Raw genomic sequence first — 17,925 nt, 5'->3', positions numbered from 1 at the left:
AACAAAAAAAAAGGCCTAGAAATGAACGTAGTTGAGGGAAATAAACGTTAATGCAGGTGATTGAATCCACCTCACAAAAGTTATATAAATGGCTTGACAGAATTAATGGAAAAGAATGTATTTAGATACCTTGGATATTGGGCGGCCTTTCTTGCAATTTTTATATGTTGCACAGTACAATTGCAAATCCAGATTAACACTGCTATCTATCAGCGATAGATACGCTAATCAGTAAAATGCAACACACTTTTAATTAACTTTAATTTACATAAATCCACAAACTGCGTGAATGACTGCTATCTTTCAAGACAGAATTCGTAGTAAATCGTCAATTTTATTTCGGTGCGAAAAACTGAACCTCTTTTTGCCTATACTCGACGGCGATAAAAGTGTATTTTAAAGGTTTCTATTAAGATTATAATATATTGCCGAAATGTACTGAATTTAAAGGTACTTAATTATTTATTTTAAGAAAATCTTAAGCCATTTATTTATTTATTTTTCGTATTTAATTTCAACCTCAAACCGTTCATTTCTGGTTCGTGCAGAAATGTTTTAAATATTGCCATCACTGTATTACATTCGTCTCTATACCGGGCGACAAAATAGACCCGTAACAACATGCCAATGGTAATGGACTTGAAGCTCGTTGTCGGTATGGTGAGGCTTGTCCTAATCGTCCAATTCGAATATTCCTCTTTCCCTCTAATATTCCCCAGACCTAAAATTTGATTAAAGCCCTATTAACTCTGAGAACTTTATACCTGTTTCGACATCCAAGGTAGAAGAGCAAATTTTGGGAGAAAACCCTGGTACTAGAGTTAGGTGGATTGCGGTTCATGTAGCTATTAGCTACCGTCTTATTTGAGGGAGCTTAATAAACATCTACTGCACCTCCACCACTTTCAACTTGTACAAGCACCCAATACAACAGGCGGTGATACAAGATTAATATTTTTATACGGGTTCTGAAAAAACAGACTAATAATCCTGGATTATCCACAGATGGAGTAACCTTTACGAGGAAGCGAATTTTCAATTCTCATACTACGTACGTTTTAGTTGACCGGAATCCATATGAAATTGACGAAGCCAAACATCAACAACGCTAATTTGAATTCTTGATTGGTACTCTAGGAGCCAGGTTAATAGAACCTGTTGTTATTGTCTATTCTATTAAACGGTCCTGTATGTTTACGCTTTTTAAGAAAGGTGTCACTGAATGTCAGTCGCGGTTTGTCGTTCATACACTATGGTGCTTTTAAGTTAACTTACTTAATACTTTAGCAGCTACGCAATATAACACACAGCTTACAATTAACCAAATTGATAGTAACATTCGTTTTCACGTGACATTAAAAGTCATGGATTTTGCTTCCATCACATTAGGATATCTTCATATGAATATTTTCACACAGTTTAATGAATTCATATGAAATTTGGTTTTTCAAATATAGCACCTGGAAACGTAGTTCAAACGTTTGTTAATTTGGTTAGGCAAATTAGAGATTTCGAAAAAAATTAAAATGGAAAGAATAGAGCAGTGAACTTTGGCTTCGAATATGTATTCAACGAAGGAATAAACTGGGAGTATCGAATAATCTTATTAAGGGACTTGCTTTAGAAGACCTTCTCAATCTATCAAGATATTTGCATATAAACAAAAGCATATTATGTGATCTACTGGAAAAAGTAAAAATTTGCTTACTAGTTTTAAATGACCTCAATAAAAGCTACACACTTTATTTTTATTATAAATCGCGATTATTTTTTAATTTTTAGTTTTCTTCAGTGGCAACAAACAATATTGACTACTTACAGTATAGATCTCGCCCACACACCGAATTCAGTTAGAAACATAATATATATTTTTCTAACAAATTCGATTTAGTGAATATTTCTGACATAGACCTTAAAAATATATATGTTGAACAATCAAGTTTCAGATCACATATTTCTCTTTAACTAACGGTATTGTGAAAACTATTATTCGTGCTAAAGCTCCGCTCAACCCTAGTTTACATCTGCAATGTCCACCAAAGAGCTAAGATCATTCATCAGCAGAATTAATAGCCAAGGCGATTTTTAATTTGTTACTATCGAAATAAATGAAATAGACCTCTGAATTTGGACATCGATATTAAGAAAACGTGTGGGAAAAATTTTAAATTTGGACCATATATAGCCTCACTATTACTCTATCGTGTGCTAATATTTTAGTTAGTTTCGTTATCCCATTTTTCATTATTAATGAAAATGTTGATCATTCCGATCCTATTTTTAAGAATATCATATTTATAACTGTATTATTTTTACAATTTTTTTCTGATTGTTGTTTACGGTTATTTACTACCTGTGTCAGTTTTTTTCTTTTTTTAAAGAACGCAATATTGTGTACTGAAATTTCAGTACACAATAGAGTAATAGTGAGGCTAAATATGGTCCAAATTTCAAATTTGTTCGCCCCTACGTTTTCTTAATATCGATTTTCAAACTTAGGGGTTTATTTCATTTATCTCGATAGTAGTTATCATGAGAGAAGAACAACTATGCTCTCTACAAGTATGCACTGAGTTACTGTTTATAATTAGATATAACACTTTTTAGGTTATATTTCATCTACTGTTAAAATATATTTATTTTTTCCGGCATTAGTTTTTAATTTTCTTATCTGGGTGTCATAAATTCTATGAATAAAAACAGTTTCGCTCTATTTCTCTCTCTCTTTCTTTGAATAGTACAGTATTTTATCCCACAGGTATGGATTATCCTCCCTATAATTAAGAAATCGTATTTTATCATACTTATATCTTCTTCAGTTTTCCCTATTGCTGTTTCGACTTACGCATTCGCAATAACTAACAGCAATAAATACTCCGCTAAAAGCAGTGTTACTACAGTACTAAAATGGTTGTGCATTACATTGTGCTTAGTATTCAGTAAAATATTAACATTAACATAAAATAGTGACATCAAAACCCATGTCACGACAATGCGACTTTTGGTTTTTACGACGTCAAAAGATATGACATTTAAACTGTCAGCATAGTCAGTCACTCAGCAAGCAAATGTTTCGATTGCCCAATCAGCTGATCGGGAATATTGGGCATGTTCTAAAATATGATTACCATGGTCAAGGTCGTTCAGGGATGAAATCGGAGCACCGATAATATACGATAATTTTGATACAAGATCACAATGACTTATAATGATAAAAACAAAAATTAATAAAGAAATCATGACAAAGATTTTTAGGTTTAAATTTGAAAACAAATATTGAAATTGATGAGCTGGAACTATTGAGCTAAACAACGTTATAAAAGTCGTTTAGCGAATTGTTTGACTTGAAAAGTCTGACCGAATTAATCCAATAATTCTGAATGCTGTACGCAGCCTTTAGCTATGGCCGCTGAATGCGCAGTGTCAAGTCCAGGAGGAGCTGCGCAGGAGCATATTCTCTATGTGAACACTGTGTAGCTCACATTGCCTTAGAATGTACAGAAGCTATTCTCCCATCTTCGTCACTTCTGTAATGACCTCTGTTGAAGGACAGTCTACCACTGAAAAACTTAGGCTAAGTTTTTGGCCAGCTTTATTCTGTTCACAGGATCTGTGGAAATTGGAAGATTTTCACAAATCAGGAGACATTGATCTGTGCATCTCAAGTTTTATCGTTGCCTGAGTATCTGATATTAGTTGACCCGAGCGTTAAACTTATTTAAAGGAAGGGTATGAGAGACAAAAAGAGATGTTGATATGGATACTTTTATTGTGACTAGATGGCTGAAAATGTTTGAACAATTACAAACGATATGCAGAGTATAATTGAAGTAAATAGGTACAATAGTTTTAGGTATCACTATACATTCTATTTAGATATCTTATAAATTATTAAGTAACAGTTTCTCTCATTCGACTCTCCACGACATAATATTACATTGCACTTTGCAGCCTTTGTATTAGCGACCTACAAAAATGGCCCTATCTCATTTAATCTGCATTTAAAATTTTCATCTAAATTGAAAACAAAAATAGTAAAACTATAACTATAAAATAAAATCTTTGGACAAATTGAAAATATTTGGCACAATAACAATGGTTATCCTTTTTTTTTGTACTTTATCAAGGTAATGCAAAAAAATTATTAGTTAATATAACTAATACCAGGCCCAACAGAACTTTTTGCACTACCTTAAATTATAGAACTAATTTGAGCAAATATAATAAATGGACGTAAGAAAAAATCATTTATTTAAACTAAAATTATGGCACGATGGAACCGGGAACATTATACCGGGTAATAATTCACCGTAATTAAAAAACTAAGGGGTTTATTCAGTTAAATAATAATTCTACTTTTTTTGATGATGGCCTAGATTCACCCCAGTAACATCATATTTTATCATCTACTATACAAGTCGACATCAAACTACATTTATTTACATTTATGATTTACATACAGTCAGACCAAGATATTGCTATTCATTTTAAATAAAAATATGTTCACATTTTCATTCTTTTTAAGGTTTTTCTTCAGATGATGCACCGAAAGAAGCAAGAAAATTACTTAATTTATACATTAAGCAGTTCTGCAACAAAAGAAAGATCCTGTACTTTTATGTTATTCGTTTTTTGCCACATTGAAAATTAATAATGGATTACATCATAAAGATCAACCAAAGTTTTGCCTAACCAATAGTACCTCACGCGAAGTAGAAATTATTTTTATAATTATACTATAAACACTATAAAACAAGACAAGTTAACGTTACTAAGAGTCAGCTGTTTATGTGATAGAACAGAATTATTTCAAAAAATTAAATTTTCAAATATGAAGAGGAATTCTTTAAACATGTATTATTAGTTAATCATTTTGTTGAGAAAAGTATTGAAAATAAAAATAGTTTCAAAAATAGCAACAAAATGTTATATACTTATACAATAAATATAAAATATTTAAAATTTACTTGAAAAATTATTGAAAACAATTGATAATAGGTTTTATGTTAGGACAGTTTTTCTAACCGGTAATATGTTCCGGACAACTGCCTCATTAAGAGTGTTGGTCAAATATTACAATAGAAAGGGAAGAATTTGAAAATTTGCATATATGCGTGGCAAAACCCATGTTCGTCAATAAAATAACACAAAAATGTTGGAAAAGAAAGTAATTCGATAGAAATAAAACCAAAATTTCGTTTTACCTTTATGGGTTGATTTCATAATCACACTGAAGTTGACTTTAAAACAAAGTTTGTTAATTACAATAGTAACATATTTTGTGACAATACTTTAATCCTATATTAAAAAAAGACATTTTAGTCTATTATGGAAGCAACCCTAAATGGTAGTAAATTTGTTTCAAATGGTTTTTTAAATTATAACAATTATGGGTGGGATATTTTTAACGACGAAGTAAGTAATGAAATAAATATTTTGTCACCATATATTTCTATAAAAGGTAGAAAAACAAAACAAATAGGTCACATTTGATTTTCAGTCCTTTTAATAAGGTTAATAAAAATTATTTACCTTCCCCAAAGAGATAGGTACTTTTGGTATAGATAAACTATATTTATAACGTTTTCGAAAGGTTTATTGATTTATATACTTTTCCTCAATGTGGCAGAAAACCCAATAAAATAAATAATTACAAACAATGTAATTTGTACTCTCAATTTGTTAATCGCTATCTATCATCCAGATTCCATGTAGCTAAAAACACTTAAAAAACTCGAGATAAACTTGTTGATCATATTTTTACAATCAAAATAGTAGAAACCTCGCAGCCATTTTGATAACCTTATCACTATGATTTGATTGGAGATTGGGGTATTTGCTTGTGCGAAATTCCGTTATCTTATCAATCGTCTTGGTCTTCGTGTTTCAACTGGGCCCCTAGGGGCTCATCGTGTTCTCAGCCGGGCCTCTCGCCGACCCCTATGCCACTGCCTGCATACTGGCAAGCGGACAAGCCCGCTGAGCTGGATCTGACTGGGCTAACGCTCGAATAGCCCACGAATCCAGTATGCTGCTTGGCCTTTAACCTAAGGGAGGCTATACTAGACGACATTGCGGTGCAAGGCTCTGTAGCCGCTCTATGGTGATACATAGAGTAAGGGTTAGCCGGGGTGGTATAGGGGCAGGGTTGGGCCGAAACGGCGCCGGGTGTGCTGGTCATCACGGTACCCATGGCGCCTGGAAGCATGGAACTAACTGCACCCGTCATCGAAGCTCCAGCCACCGATGTAGCGGCGTTGAAGCAGTTGACGGGGCTCTGGTGGTGGTTGGAAGGGACGACGGGCCAGAAGGGTTTCGTTCCCAGAGGACTAGGGACTTTGGTGGCCCAGTTATTGTACGTGGAATAGGAATAAAAGCCATCGTCGCTGATAGCGGGCATCAGTCCATTGAATTGGGTTCCAAAACCGGTTTTGAATTCAGCAGCTGCGTTCATGGCGTTCATAGCATTCCGCTCCCGTTTTCTCCATTTTGCTCTTCTGTTTTTGAACCACACCTGGAACAACGAGAAACACGTTAATTCTACTAATAGCTTAAGCTACCATAAAGGTCATCATATAAATATAAAGTCAATTTCGTCAGTTAAACCAATGTGGGTAAAATTTGAGAATATTTTTAATATGTAATACTACTATTTTAAAATTGCACAATTTGGCAAGGTCGAATGTGATCTAATATATGGTAGTCATTAGAATGGAACATTGAATAAAGGAGACAAGAAAAGTGGTCCAAATACAATCTTTAAGTCATAGACAATTCAAAATATAGTTAGTTAGAAACAACTGGAATTCTGTTATTAATTATAACAATAATAATAATATCTTTATTTCCAAAAGACAAGTAAAAGTCGTTCAGCACAAAAAATGAAAAGGTCATCCACAATTTTGGAAATCTCAAAGGGAAGTTCACAACAAGTGTGCTCTACCACTTAACCCTTGGATACCATATATCTAATATAAGCACCGTAGTCAGTATTACATTACAGTAAACACATAAATTACAACAATAATAACAATAACAGCATTAAATAAGTAACATTCCTAAGAAAATAACATTGTCCTAACAAATCTTTTGAATTTTGCAAAACTAAAATATCCTGCACCGAGTGTGAGGCTGTTGTACAACCGGTAAATATTGTATTTATAACCTCTCTCAAAAAAAGACGTTTTATGTTGATGAGGGCTGAGTAAACTTTTGGATCTAATGTTGATATTATTCACATCACTGCGAAATATAAATTTGTTATATAAATAAGGTGGAGTCTTAGTAAGTAAAAGTTTATGAAAAAGAAACCAAGTGAGTAAAGTTTTCTCCGTCTGAACATATCCAACCAGTCAAGTTCATGCAACTTATGCGTGATAAAATTTGAAAATACTAAAAATTAAACGTATACAGGCGCTGAATGAGGTTCCTGCTGTCAAGATCTATAGTACGATCATATTCGATGCAAAGTAATAAATCATTGCCTGTCAAGGGAACCAATGAAGTACGCCTTTAAGGGTTTTACAAATTGAATAATTTCTTTATACATTATGAAGGGACGAGGGGATCAGTTCAGGTCTGGCACCCTTGTTGCTACAAAAATTCCTTTATTCTCATAAAGTATTTATTTTAAATGTAATTTATTATAAATCCAATTTGTTTCCTAAATTCCACATATGTACTACATTTTACCTCTGTACGCGCCACTGTTGTTTACTTGTTTTTTGGAAGCGCTCTCTAATTGGCAGCAAAGCTCGCCAGGTTAGTATTTGACGTATAACCGACCAGTTCGTACACTCGATGCACCTGGGCGACTACAGCTACTACCAGACACAGTGCGTATGCAGCGGTATTTCAGATTTTACATTGAATTTCATTTTAAATTTGAAATGATTTATCTTACGCCTCCTAAAAATGATGACACGATTTTCCTTTGATAAAAGGCCGACAATTTTTTGCTCTACTTTGCATCGTATACGATCCTACTATAGGCAATGTCAGGGGCAAAAAATGAAAACTGGAATAATATCAATGTCTCGCAAAGCATTTCCTTAGTATTTAAGTTTAGATATTTACGATGGGGATACAGAATCCGTAATCCTAGGTATGCTCGTTGGGTCATTGTTTTAACTTGCTCCCTGAATCTTAAGTTGGAATATAAGGTTAAATCTAAATTTTTTGCACTCTTAGAAAATTCAAGCAAATGCCCATTTATATTAATCTTAAAAGGTTTTAGACTTCTTACCGAATAAAAGTAAGGCTGTTTTAGACGGATTTAGACTAAGAGAATGCTGTAAGGAAATATCAAATATTGTATTTAATTCATCATTTACCTTATGCATAGCTGATTGATAATCTTTAGGATAAAGCGAGTAATATAATTGAGTGTCGTTAGCTTACTTGTGAATGGAGCAATATTTAACAAATTTTGAAAATTGTGATGTATAAATTGTAAACAACAAAGGACCTAAGATGGAACCCTGGGGGGCTCCTTTGCAGATAGGTCTAGGTTAAGATAGGTTTTCAGAGATTCTCACAAACTGTGATGTGTTATTAAGGTATGAATATAGCAACTCAATGCTATCATGCTCAAAACCACATGATTTTAAAATTGCGATTAAAACATCATGATTTATCCTGTCAAATGCCTTGCTGTAGTCAAGTAAAGTGTATATATTCAGTAGCGTCCACAATATCATCAATAATGTGCATTAGCGCTGTAATTTTCTAAGTATTCACGAATTTCAATTTCAATTATCTTTTCCGCAAATTTCGACAATCCTGGTAAAATACTAATAGGGTGTAAATCGGAAAAAGACTTAGGATCACCTTTCTTAGGAATTGGCGTCATATTGTTTGTGATAATAATTTCATAAAAAACAGATTTTCTATCAAACAAAAAGGGTGAAGTTGTTGGGTAATTTCCTTAACGCATCCCTTAAAATAAAAATTCCAATTAGGAATAAACCTGGCGACAAACTTTCAAATCACATAAGAACATGAACAACTGATTATACAGGGTGTCACCTAATTTTTTCCACATAAAAAATGTATACCTATCAAAAATCAACATTATGCTCGGTTATGAAGATAATACAGAAAATATTTATTAACATACCCCATAATTTTTGGATTCTAAGGTTCTATATATTATACCCTTGAAGTATGTAACATTCGTTAGGTGACACCCTGTAAATAGTACGTGTCTATTTATCATATGTATTTTTGCTGATTACACTTCTATAGAACAGCCATATTCAACCCTTTTGTGGGTTTGGGGTTTACACAACATTATGGGTTTTATGAACTCCTTGGTTTTTCTTAGTGCATTTTAATAAAAGTTTGCTTTTAAAATATTGTTTTTACTTTTTTATTTTTCATTTATATATTTAAGGCTACGAAGACGCATTGTTTTGATTTAAATATATGTTATAGTTTAACGGATAAAAAAATGTGTTCATGTATTCAGCAAGAAATTACATGAACTACCCCCACTATATCTTTTAAATATGTTCGGGGCGCCCTGTATAAACATGGAATGATTCCAAGGTCTTGAGTTATTGACTGCCGCTGCCGATTTTGCATACTAACTACCAACGTATAAAAAATATTAAAACGTCATGGGAACAAGGGCCGGAAAGCGGAATGAAATTTTCCGCTGTAACAACTCAATCAGCGCGTAAAAACATAACCGGCGTATTTGGAAAATTACTTTTTAATGTGCGCAACGGCACGCGTTCGCGGCCCTCCTAACAATTCAAAGCGCGTTAATCGTATTAGCCATGCCACACATTCTCACGCCTCATCTACCGGCGATTATGTCAGCTTCCCTTCTCAGTATCATTACTTATTTCATTCGGCTGCCGCTGGCCAGGGAAGTACGCAACTATCTTTCAAATACATTCAAGTATTTATAATTTTTTCTCTTATTTTCAGTCACAGGTGAAATATTGCTTGCTAATTTAGGAACACCCATTCCCATTGAATTTTATTTATTTCACAATTAATTTAAAAAAAATCAAATTAGACGTTGAAAATAATATTTCAAAAAACTCATTCCTATTTTAACAATAATTTGCCTAAATTAATTACAATTTGGATTGTCTCTTTGCTGAAATCCTTAATTCATTAATAATATTTATGACATTTTAGGTATGCTCATATTGGCCATCCCTTCAAATAATTTTGGATTATCTACTTTATTTATTGAATTGAATCATAAAAGGTCCAATTTAACTGATAATTATGTTTTACCTACATGCAGCAGAATGGACAACCACGATATAAGTTATACCACAATCCTATCAGAATTTTATATTAACGATGGGATGTTATGTTCCACCTTGCATACGTCAAAATAATTAAAAAGTCTATTTGGTAATTTCAAGTTACAAACTACAAGTTATAACAGACACTAGGAGCAGAACCAAAAGACATCATTCTAGCTTTGAATTCATATGCTCAGCAATCTCAGTAGGTGGAAGAAATATTTTTACTTATAGATTTTTTAGCTAATTATTACGTTTTATTATTCGCAGTACTCAAAAACTAAATTAGAAATGAATAAGTGGAACATCAGGTTGCGGTTTTTTTTTTGGCGTACTTACATTTATATTTGATGCTGACAATTTATTTTCATGTAAATATTTTCAGAAACGTGACCACCACTATACATCCTAGTTCTGAATTATTAAAATATTCTAATGATTAGGCTCATCTTTTTTACATCACCATAATTCAAAGAACATAGCATCTGAATAACTCAGAAATTATCTATCGGGGCTCTTATTATTGCGTTACAACATTTTTGTATAACTTAAAATAATCTTAATGGTAAAATCATGAAGACATAAAATTACATTAATATAGACTATACGCTGACTTCTTGCAGTCCATCAAAATCTTTCAATTACGTTTTAAATGTATACAAGGTGTCCTCCAAAATGAAGAAGACTTTTCAAAAATAGGTATTTCTATTGAGGCCATCTATTGTCAATTACATGCGTCGGAAAGGTAAATCTTTCACTGACGTACTGCCAAAATGAGCATCGATAATATTAAGTTTTGTTTTAAACTTGGTAAAACTTTTGCCGAAACTTTTCAATTGATGAACCAAGTGATGATTGTTTATGCCGTGGCAGAGTTCATAAGTGGTACACTTGGTTTAAAAACGGTTGTGATGATATAAATGATGAGCAACATGTTGGCCAACTGAAATCCGTGATCACCGCAAATTATATCAAAACTATGCGTGAATTCATCAAAGATCAACCAAAATCTTCATTGAAATTCATGGAATTGGAATTGAGTATTTTAAAAACATTAATTTATCGCATTTTGGACGAACATTTGGCTACAGAAAAGTGTGTGCACGCTTTGTTCCGTACTAGTTGACTGACGATCAAAAATTGCTCATAATTCGACATTTGAAAGATATCATCAAGGAGGACACAAAGGACAAACACTTGCTTTACATAATTGTGTACTGATGATGAAATCTAGTGTTTTCAATATGACCTGGAAACCAAGCACCAAAGTGCCGAGTGGAAGACGCCAGACGAACCAAAACCAAAAAATCTCGTTTGGTCAAAAATAATGACAATGTTGACTTGATTTTACGATTCCAAGGGCATTGACCATAAAGAGTTCATTCCACCGATCCAAACCATTAATTCAGAATTCTATCTTGCGTTTTGAAGAGTTTGGTGCATCATATTCACCGTATTCACCGAGAAAATTGGCGTTTGTTGCATGATAATGCGCGTTCTCATTGATCGACACTTGTGACCGATTTTTCGACTAAAAGCTTTTTCGAAAGAATGCATTTGCCGATGAAAGGAAAGCGTTTTGTGGACGTAGAAGCTATCCAAAAGGCTTTTACAGACATCCTGAAGGACATTCCGGTCGACAATCTAAAACATTAATTCGACATACTTTTAGAATCACTGTATTGAGTCGGTAAAGGACTATTTCGAATAAAATAAATTGGTCTTGCCAAAAAAACTTTGTTGTTCTTATTTTTTTAAAGTTCTGTTTACTTTAAGTTGCAAAACTTTTGAAAAGTCAAACTCGTAAAATTACACATTGTCACAATAAGTTGTGGCATACACATCACTTCCAGCAGCTTTAATGAATAATTTTTCAGGATTTCGACATTTTTTTCAATATACTTAAAAAAATAAGTAAAATTATTGCAAGTGCTCAGTAGGTATCCAGTAAAAATTTAAATAAAAATGGTTACAAATTAACGTAAAAAAGTTATTAATGCCATTCTCATAATAATTTTTCTGAAAAAACACACAAATCTGAAAAAACTGGTTGAATGTGTTATGGAATAAGTTGTGACCCTTATGGACGGCCCTGGCTGAAACGACAGGGTCGCAAAACGTAACGTATGTGTTTGGGTATAATATGTGAGAAGTAATCATTCTAGGAGAAATAGAGTAATCAAGGGTGGCGGGGTCGTTTATTTGCCATTTGGTCATGTTTGCCGTGATTGAACGGTCAAGCGTACCACCCAATGAGCCGCACTTAACAGAATATAAATTAAGATATTTGTCATGCTAGTTGCGGTCCCTATAATATATCGTCCTTCGAAATCGGGAAATTAATGAGATGACACCATACATTTTGTTTCACTAAATTGTTTTAAATTTTATATAGGTGTCGTTGGAAGTTAATCTAAATAACCATTAAACAAAGTGTTTTAATAGTAGTTAAGAAAAAATAGTGCATTCTGTATAATCAATAAAGCAATACTATCATCAATTTAATGGTACTTTATACAGGACTTCCTTAATTTCTGTATCAAGTGAAAAGTAACTCAAAAAAAAAAATGCCAATTATAACTCCTTACTACTTTGAGGATGACCTGTTGAGAAATAGTTATGAATTAAAATTCACCTTGTTTAAAATAAAAAGCAGATTCTGTAAATTTATATCAAAATTATTTATTACTAATAGGAATTGACATACTTCAAAGAAATACAATGTTGTTTGGTAATTCACGTTATTTTTAATAAAAATTTTATTTCAACGCTCCAGTTTCTGACCTCATACCTTATTTGAAAGCATTTTTTTGGAAGAAGTTTAAATTTGATATTAATCAACGGTGGACCTGGTAAAAATTTTGGTTAATATTATTTTATGAAAAATGCTAACTCCACTACGTTTGCTGTTTATGTACATTTTTAGTGCTTTATCTTCTTCCGAATTCCTTAGTATTTTCTTATTGGAGACTTACGATATTTTATCACAGTATCAGTATCACAAGGAAAAACGAATTGTAGCAGCAATACCTTGCGATGATTTTCTTTAATAATTTCAATTTATGAATTTGTTTCAATCTGAGTCCATTTTCCTTGCAGGAGGCAAAATATCTAATTAAATAAAGAAAAAAAAAACTAAGATATAACGTTAATAAATATATAATTTTTCTCTTTCTCTTTTATTAAGTTTGCTTTAATTATAAAAAATACGTACCCAAATTTTGTAATTCCTCTGCAATATTCGAGTAACACTTTTGTTTTCACATTCTGTACTAAAAAGTAAAATACTAGAGCAATTTACTATTATAAGTAAAAATTTTAAATAAGGTAAGGTAAGGTAAGGTAAGGTAAGGTAAGGTAAGGTAAGGTAAGGTAAGGTAAGGTAAGGTAAGGTAAGGTAAGGTAAGGTAAGGTAAGGTAAGGTAAGGTAAGGTAAGGTAAGGTAAGGTAAGGTAAGGTAAGGTAAGGTAAGGTAAGGCAAGGAAAGGAAAGGCAAGGCAAGGTAATAAGGTAATGCAAGGTAATAAGGTGAGGTCATAAAAATTTAAAATAAGGTAACTTGCCTAAATATTGGAACTCACTAAAAAATAATACCCAATACGTTTATAAGAAAATAATGGTAATGTTTTCTGTATTCAAAAGGCTTACTGACATTTAAAGAAAATAATGGAACTGTTCCCATTATGAACTAAAGTTCTTTATATAGGTGCACTCTCAATATGGTCATATCTAATTCCTTATGATAACAAACCCATCCATTCTCATATTTAAACCACATGATACAAAATCTGAAATATTTTTAAAATTTATCCTGAATTATGTGGTCCCAATGTGTACACTACTTACATTTCATAGTAAAAAGATTTTTATTAGACGAAAATTGTTATAATTTGAACAAAAAGAACTAGGAAATTTATAGAGATATCTTGTTACTAGTATGTGACAATATATTACAGAATTACAAATGCATATCTGGTAGTTTTAAAAACATCATTTGTAATTGAGACCAATTATTCAATTAGGTACTACATACATATGAACGACGTGAATTGTTTCTATATTATTCTTCTAAATTTATAAATTTAGTTTTATCTAACTAGAAATATCTTACATAAAGAAAGTAAATAATTCAACACAATACTCTCTAGATTCATAGCGCAGAAAATAACTTTCTCAAATTCTATCTATTTTCATTTGTTAAAACTTTTGTTGATTGAAAGTCAACTAAAATGATTATTGTGTAGTATTATTTACTTTTTAAGTGTGCGGTGTATTTCTGGTTGGGCAAAATTAATTTTATAAATCAACCCTTTCGGTGCCGCGGATTTATGTTTCAAATAATTTTCTTTTCAATGTGTAGATTAAATGAAAAACCCAAAAATACACAATTGCTGCTGATAACATACTTATGTTAATTAATTAACAGCATTAATGTAAAAATCATTAAGGAAAATGGTAATTCTCTAAAAAGATATGTTATATTTAATTGTTCAACTATATATTCAACTTCCATTTAAATAAATAAAAATCTAAAATACTTATTTCCTCTTTGTTTTTCGATTATTTTAATTGAGATATAAGCACAAATTCACTTACTGCATTAGCGCAATAAACTTAACTTAGAATGTGTTAGCTACGGATTGTGTATTTGGTTGTCAGGAAAATAGTAATCTTTCAGTAAATCCAAATTCTTGTTTCTGCCTATGATAAAAGTATGTGACGAAAGAAAACGTGGTTGTGCAAAAAGAAATTAAACGCGAAAGTAGAAAAAGTACCTAATAATGTAATAAATAAATAACAAGATAAAATAAATTCTAATTTACAATTTTAGATTAAAGCCAAGGTACACGCCACAGCTCCTTCGGAAATAAACCTTCGTTCCGCTGATATAAAACGGCAAACTCTCGAGCAGTCTTTTGTTTTGCAGATATATGGATCCTACTCGGTAAATTGGTCCTTATAAAAAGACCTACCATTTTCGCCGTCATCTTCTATTACGCCCGTCTTCCATCTGCAGCGGGGTCGGTCCCGGGGGTAGTTCGCCCCCGCCGGTGGCCAACGACCCATCTAATTGCGGCGGCGGAATGAAGATCGACGAGGCGCGCTATTGGCCGCGACGGCGCGAAGTTATGTCGGGGGAAGCGTTGGAACGGATGCGGCGAACAAGCCGGGGGGGGACAACCCTGTTTCTCTTATTTCACGAAAGGAAACGGATAATTGTACACTGGGTGTTCGAACTGCTTCTCAAATGGGCCGGGAATTAAATTCCGTTCTGCTGTTCTACTCCGATCAAGGTGAAAGGAAGTACAACGGAAGGGAATTTAAATGTGATTTTATAATGAACAAATTTGCCCTTTCAGCTTATTATATGAAAATGTCTCGTTCTTGTCTCTGACTCCCATGCTGCAACTTAAGATTTACCTATTTAAACAATGACCATATAAATGGAAAATGACTATTTAAATCTCAATTACGAAGTGATTAACAAAATAAAAATTTTTTCCAAGTGCCACAATAACCATCCTCTCAGTCTAACATAGTGTTATGTTATGTAACATACATAAGTATACAGCTAGAATTGGTTAAGTTAAGCCTAGTCCAGACCTACAAACAATTTGCACACAAAAATGTTTTTAAAACACATGCCCCTAAACAAAACCAAATGTTAATGAGATGTTTTTAGTTGCCCCTGAACAATTTTCAGGGCAGAAGTAGTCGTTCACATCAGAAAATGTTATTCATTTAAAAAAATATATTCCAAAGGAAAGTAAATTAAAGACGTTGGAGGATGATATTTTTCAAGATGAAGTGCAATAGAAAATCTTTTGAGAAACTGGAAAATAGGTGATGCTTGATTCTGACATTATTTTAGAATGAAATTTTAATTGTACAGATCGGTCTATTTATGTCCACACGCAATATTAAATTTAGAATTGCAATACTCTAAATTGGCGGATGTTTGCCAACACTAGTTGTTTGGGAGCAGATTGCATTTAGGACTTTAGTTTTCCTCGATGTAAAGCAAAAATCTCGAACGCATTTTTTACACAAATTTTTTAAACAATTTTTGTGCATGTTTGCGCGCAAAAGTTTGTAGATCTAGGCTAGATTTTAGCATTAGCTATTACAAAGTGGCATATACAGGGTCGGAAAATCCACATGGTTCATCGGCCGTTACGTGAGAGCGATAAAGAAAGTCATAGAAATCCGTGCGATAGAGAAGGATGGCTATAATGAAGGCGTCTAATAGTCACCGCCCATTTCGCCCTTCCATAAATAAGATCCACTTCTTATCGCACGGATTTCTATGACTTACTTTATCGCTCTCACGTAACGGCCGATGAACCATGCGGACTTTCCGACCCTGTATATATAGCAATAATGAAGTTGTTTGTAGTAGTTAATCTACGGCGAATGCAAGCAAAACTATGGAGAGGCATCGTACGTTACGCACAACATACAACAAGTATTAAATAATTACAAAAACATCGCGAAAGACATAGTATAATCTAGACCATTCCTTGTATTACATGCAAAGGAGGACATTTTAACATTTCAAAGAAAACCACAATTTTAGGGTTTATTTAATTTTATCAATATGTTGAAACTGAAAGTGTACACATCATCGTGGGTACATTAAATATAAAATAAAAAAAAACAAATCGTTAAATTTCAAAATTAAGTATGGAAATTTGAAATCAAATGGATGCGGCACTAAGTTAACCTCTAAACAAGTAAAAAAAAATTGACAATAATTGGGACTCAAAAGGGACGTAAATACCGATAATTCTTATAAACAGCAAAACTGACTATCAGATAAAGCTTCCCGAATCTCAAGATCTTTTAGAAAATTACTAATTTGTCTATTGTTGAGGTTTCATGAAAAAGCACAGTCGACTTCAATATCAAAATTATGTTTTTTTTTTAATTTTAAATGTCCACCAAAAATAGAAGATTATCTTTTCATGCGTTCAGCATAGCGTATTTCTAAATTTCATATATACCACTTTGTTTACGTTTGAGACAGTGTACCAATAAAACGAAGTGCAAAATATTTTGTCACGTATATTTCGATTTATTTATGCAGTATTTAAATTGTATTTATTAACAACAATTTTTAAAATTAATATGTATATTTAAGAGTGTTAATTTCTTTATATTTGTTTATAGTTAATTTTGCAGATTGTTGATAAATCTAAAATGGGTATCAAGCAAATTTCACACCAGCAGGACAAATTGGTTTCTATTACTTTACGAAAAGTAAAGGCTAATTGCAAACTGAGTGTACGAACTGTCTGAAATAGGATGAAAATTAAACCAGTTTATGTGATCTACTTCGATCAAGGTAAAAGAAAAATGAACAAAAGAGGAAATAAACTAACGCGATTTTGCCATTTCAAATAAAACACCTTAAATAATATAGTACTTATATATTATTTGTCTTTATTGAATGGGTTATACACATTTTACTGTTCCTCATGTTTTATTTTTGGAGAAATTATTTTGAATAGCCTTGAGAAAGTCACAATAGAGTGTCGAAACGTCAGCAATTTTAAGAAAAGAGTGAGGTTGTACATTCATTGCCCCAAGCGCGTCAATTTCTTTACAGTTTAAACTAAAACTAGTTAATGATGTATGACTCCAATGTAACAATACA

The 17,925-nt window shown here is 32.5% G+C and overlaps 1 protein-coding gene across 4 annotated transcripts in view; it reads right to left on the bottom strand.

Annotated features, from left to right (window-relative positions):
- Positions 1 to 4,073: 4,073 nt before the first annotated feature.
- The window catches only part of LOC108907896 (pituitary homeobox homolog Ptx1), a 129,334-nt gene continuing 115,482 nt past the window's right edge, over positions 4,074 to 17,925 (bottom strand). For all 4 annotated transcript variants that reach the window (XM_018711733.2, XM_018711736.2, XM_018711735.2 and 1 more), the window contains one exon: positions 4,074 to 6,514. In XM_018711733.2, coding sequence (XP_018567249.1) covers positions 5,918 to 6,514 — 597 coding nt within the window. In that variant the 3' untranslated portion in view covers positions 4,074 to 5,917. The remainder of the gene's footprint in view (positions 6,515 to 17,925) is intronic.

The sequence above is a fragment of the Anoplophora glabripennis genome, unplaced genomic scaffold (genome assembly GCF_000390285.2).
Source record: "Anoplophora glabripennis isolate ALB-LARVAE unplaced genomic scaffold, Agla_2.0 scaffold122, whole genome shotgun sequence".
Classification (NCBI taxonomy): domain Eukaryota; kingdom Metazoa; phylum Arthropoda; class Insecta; order Coleoptera; family Cerambycidae; genus Anoplophora; species Anoplophora glabripennis.
The sequence above is the reverse complement of the archived record's forward strand: the minus strand, read 5'-3'. Positions and strand labels throughout refer to the sequence as shown.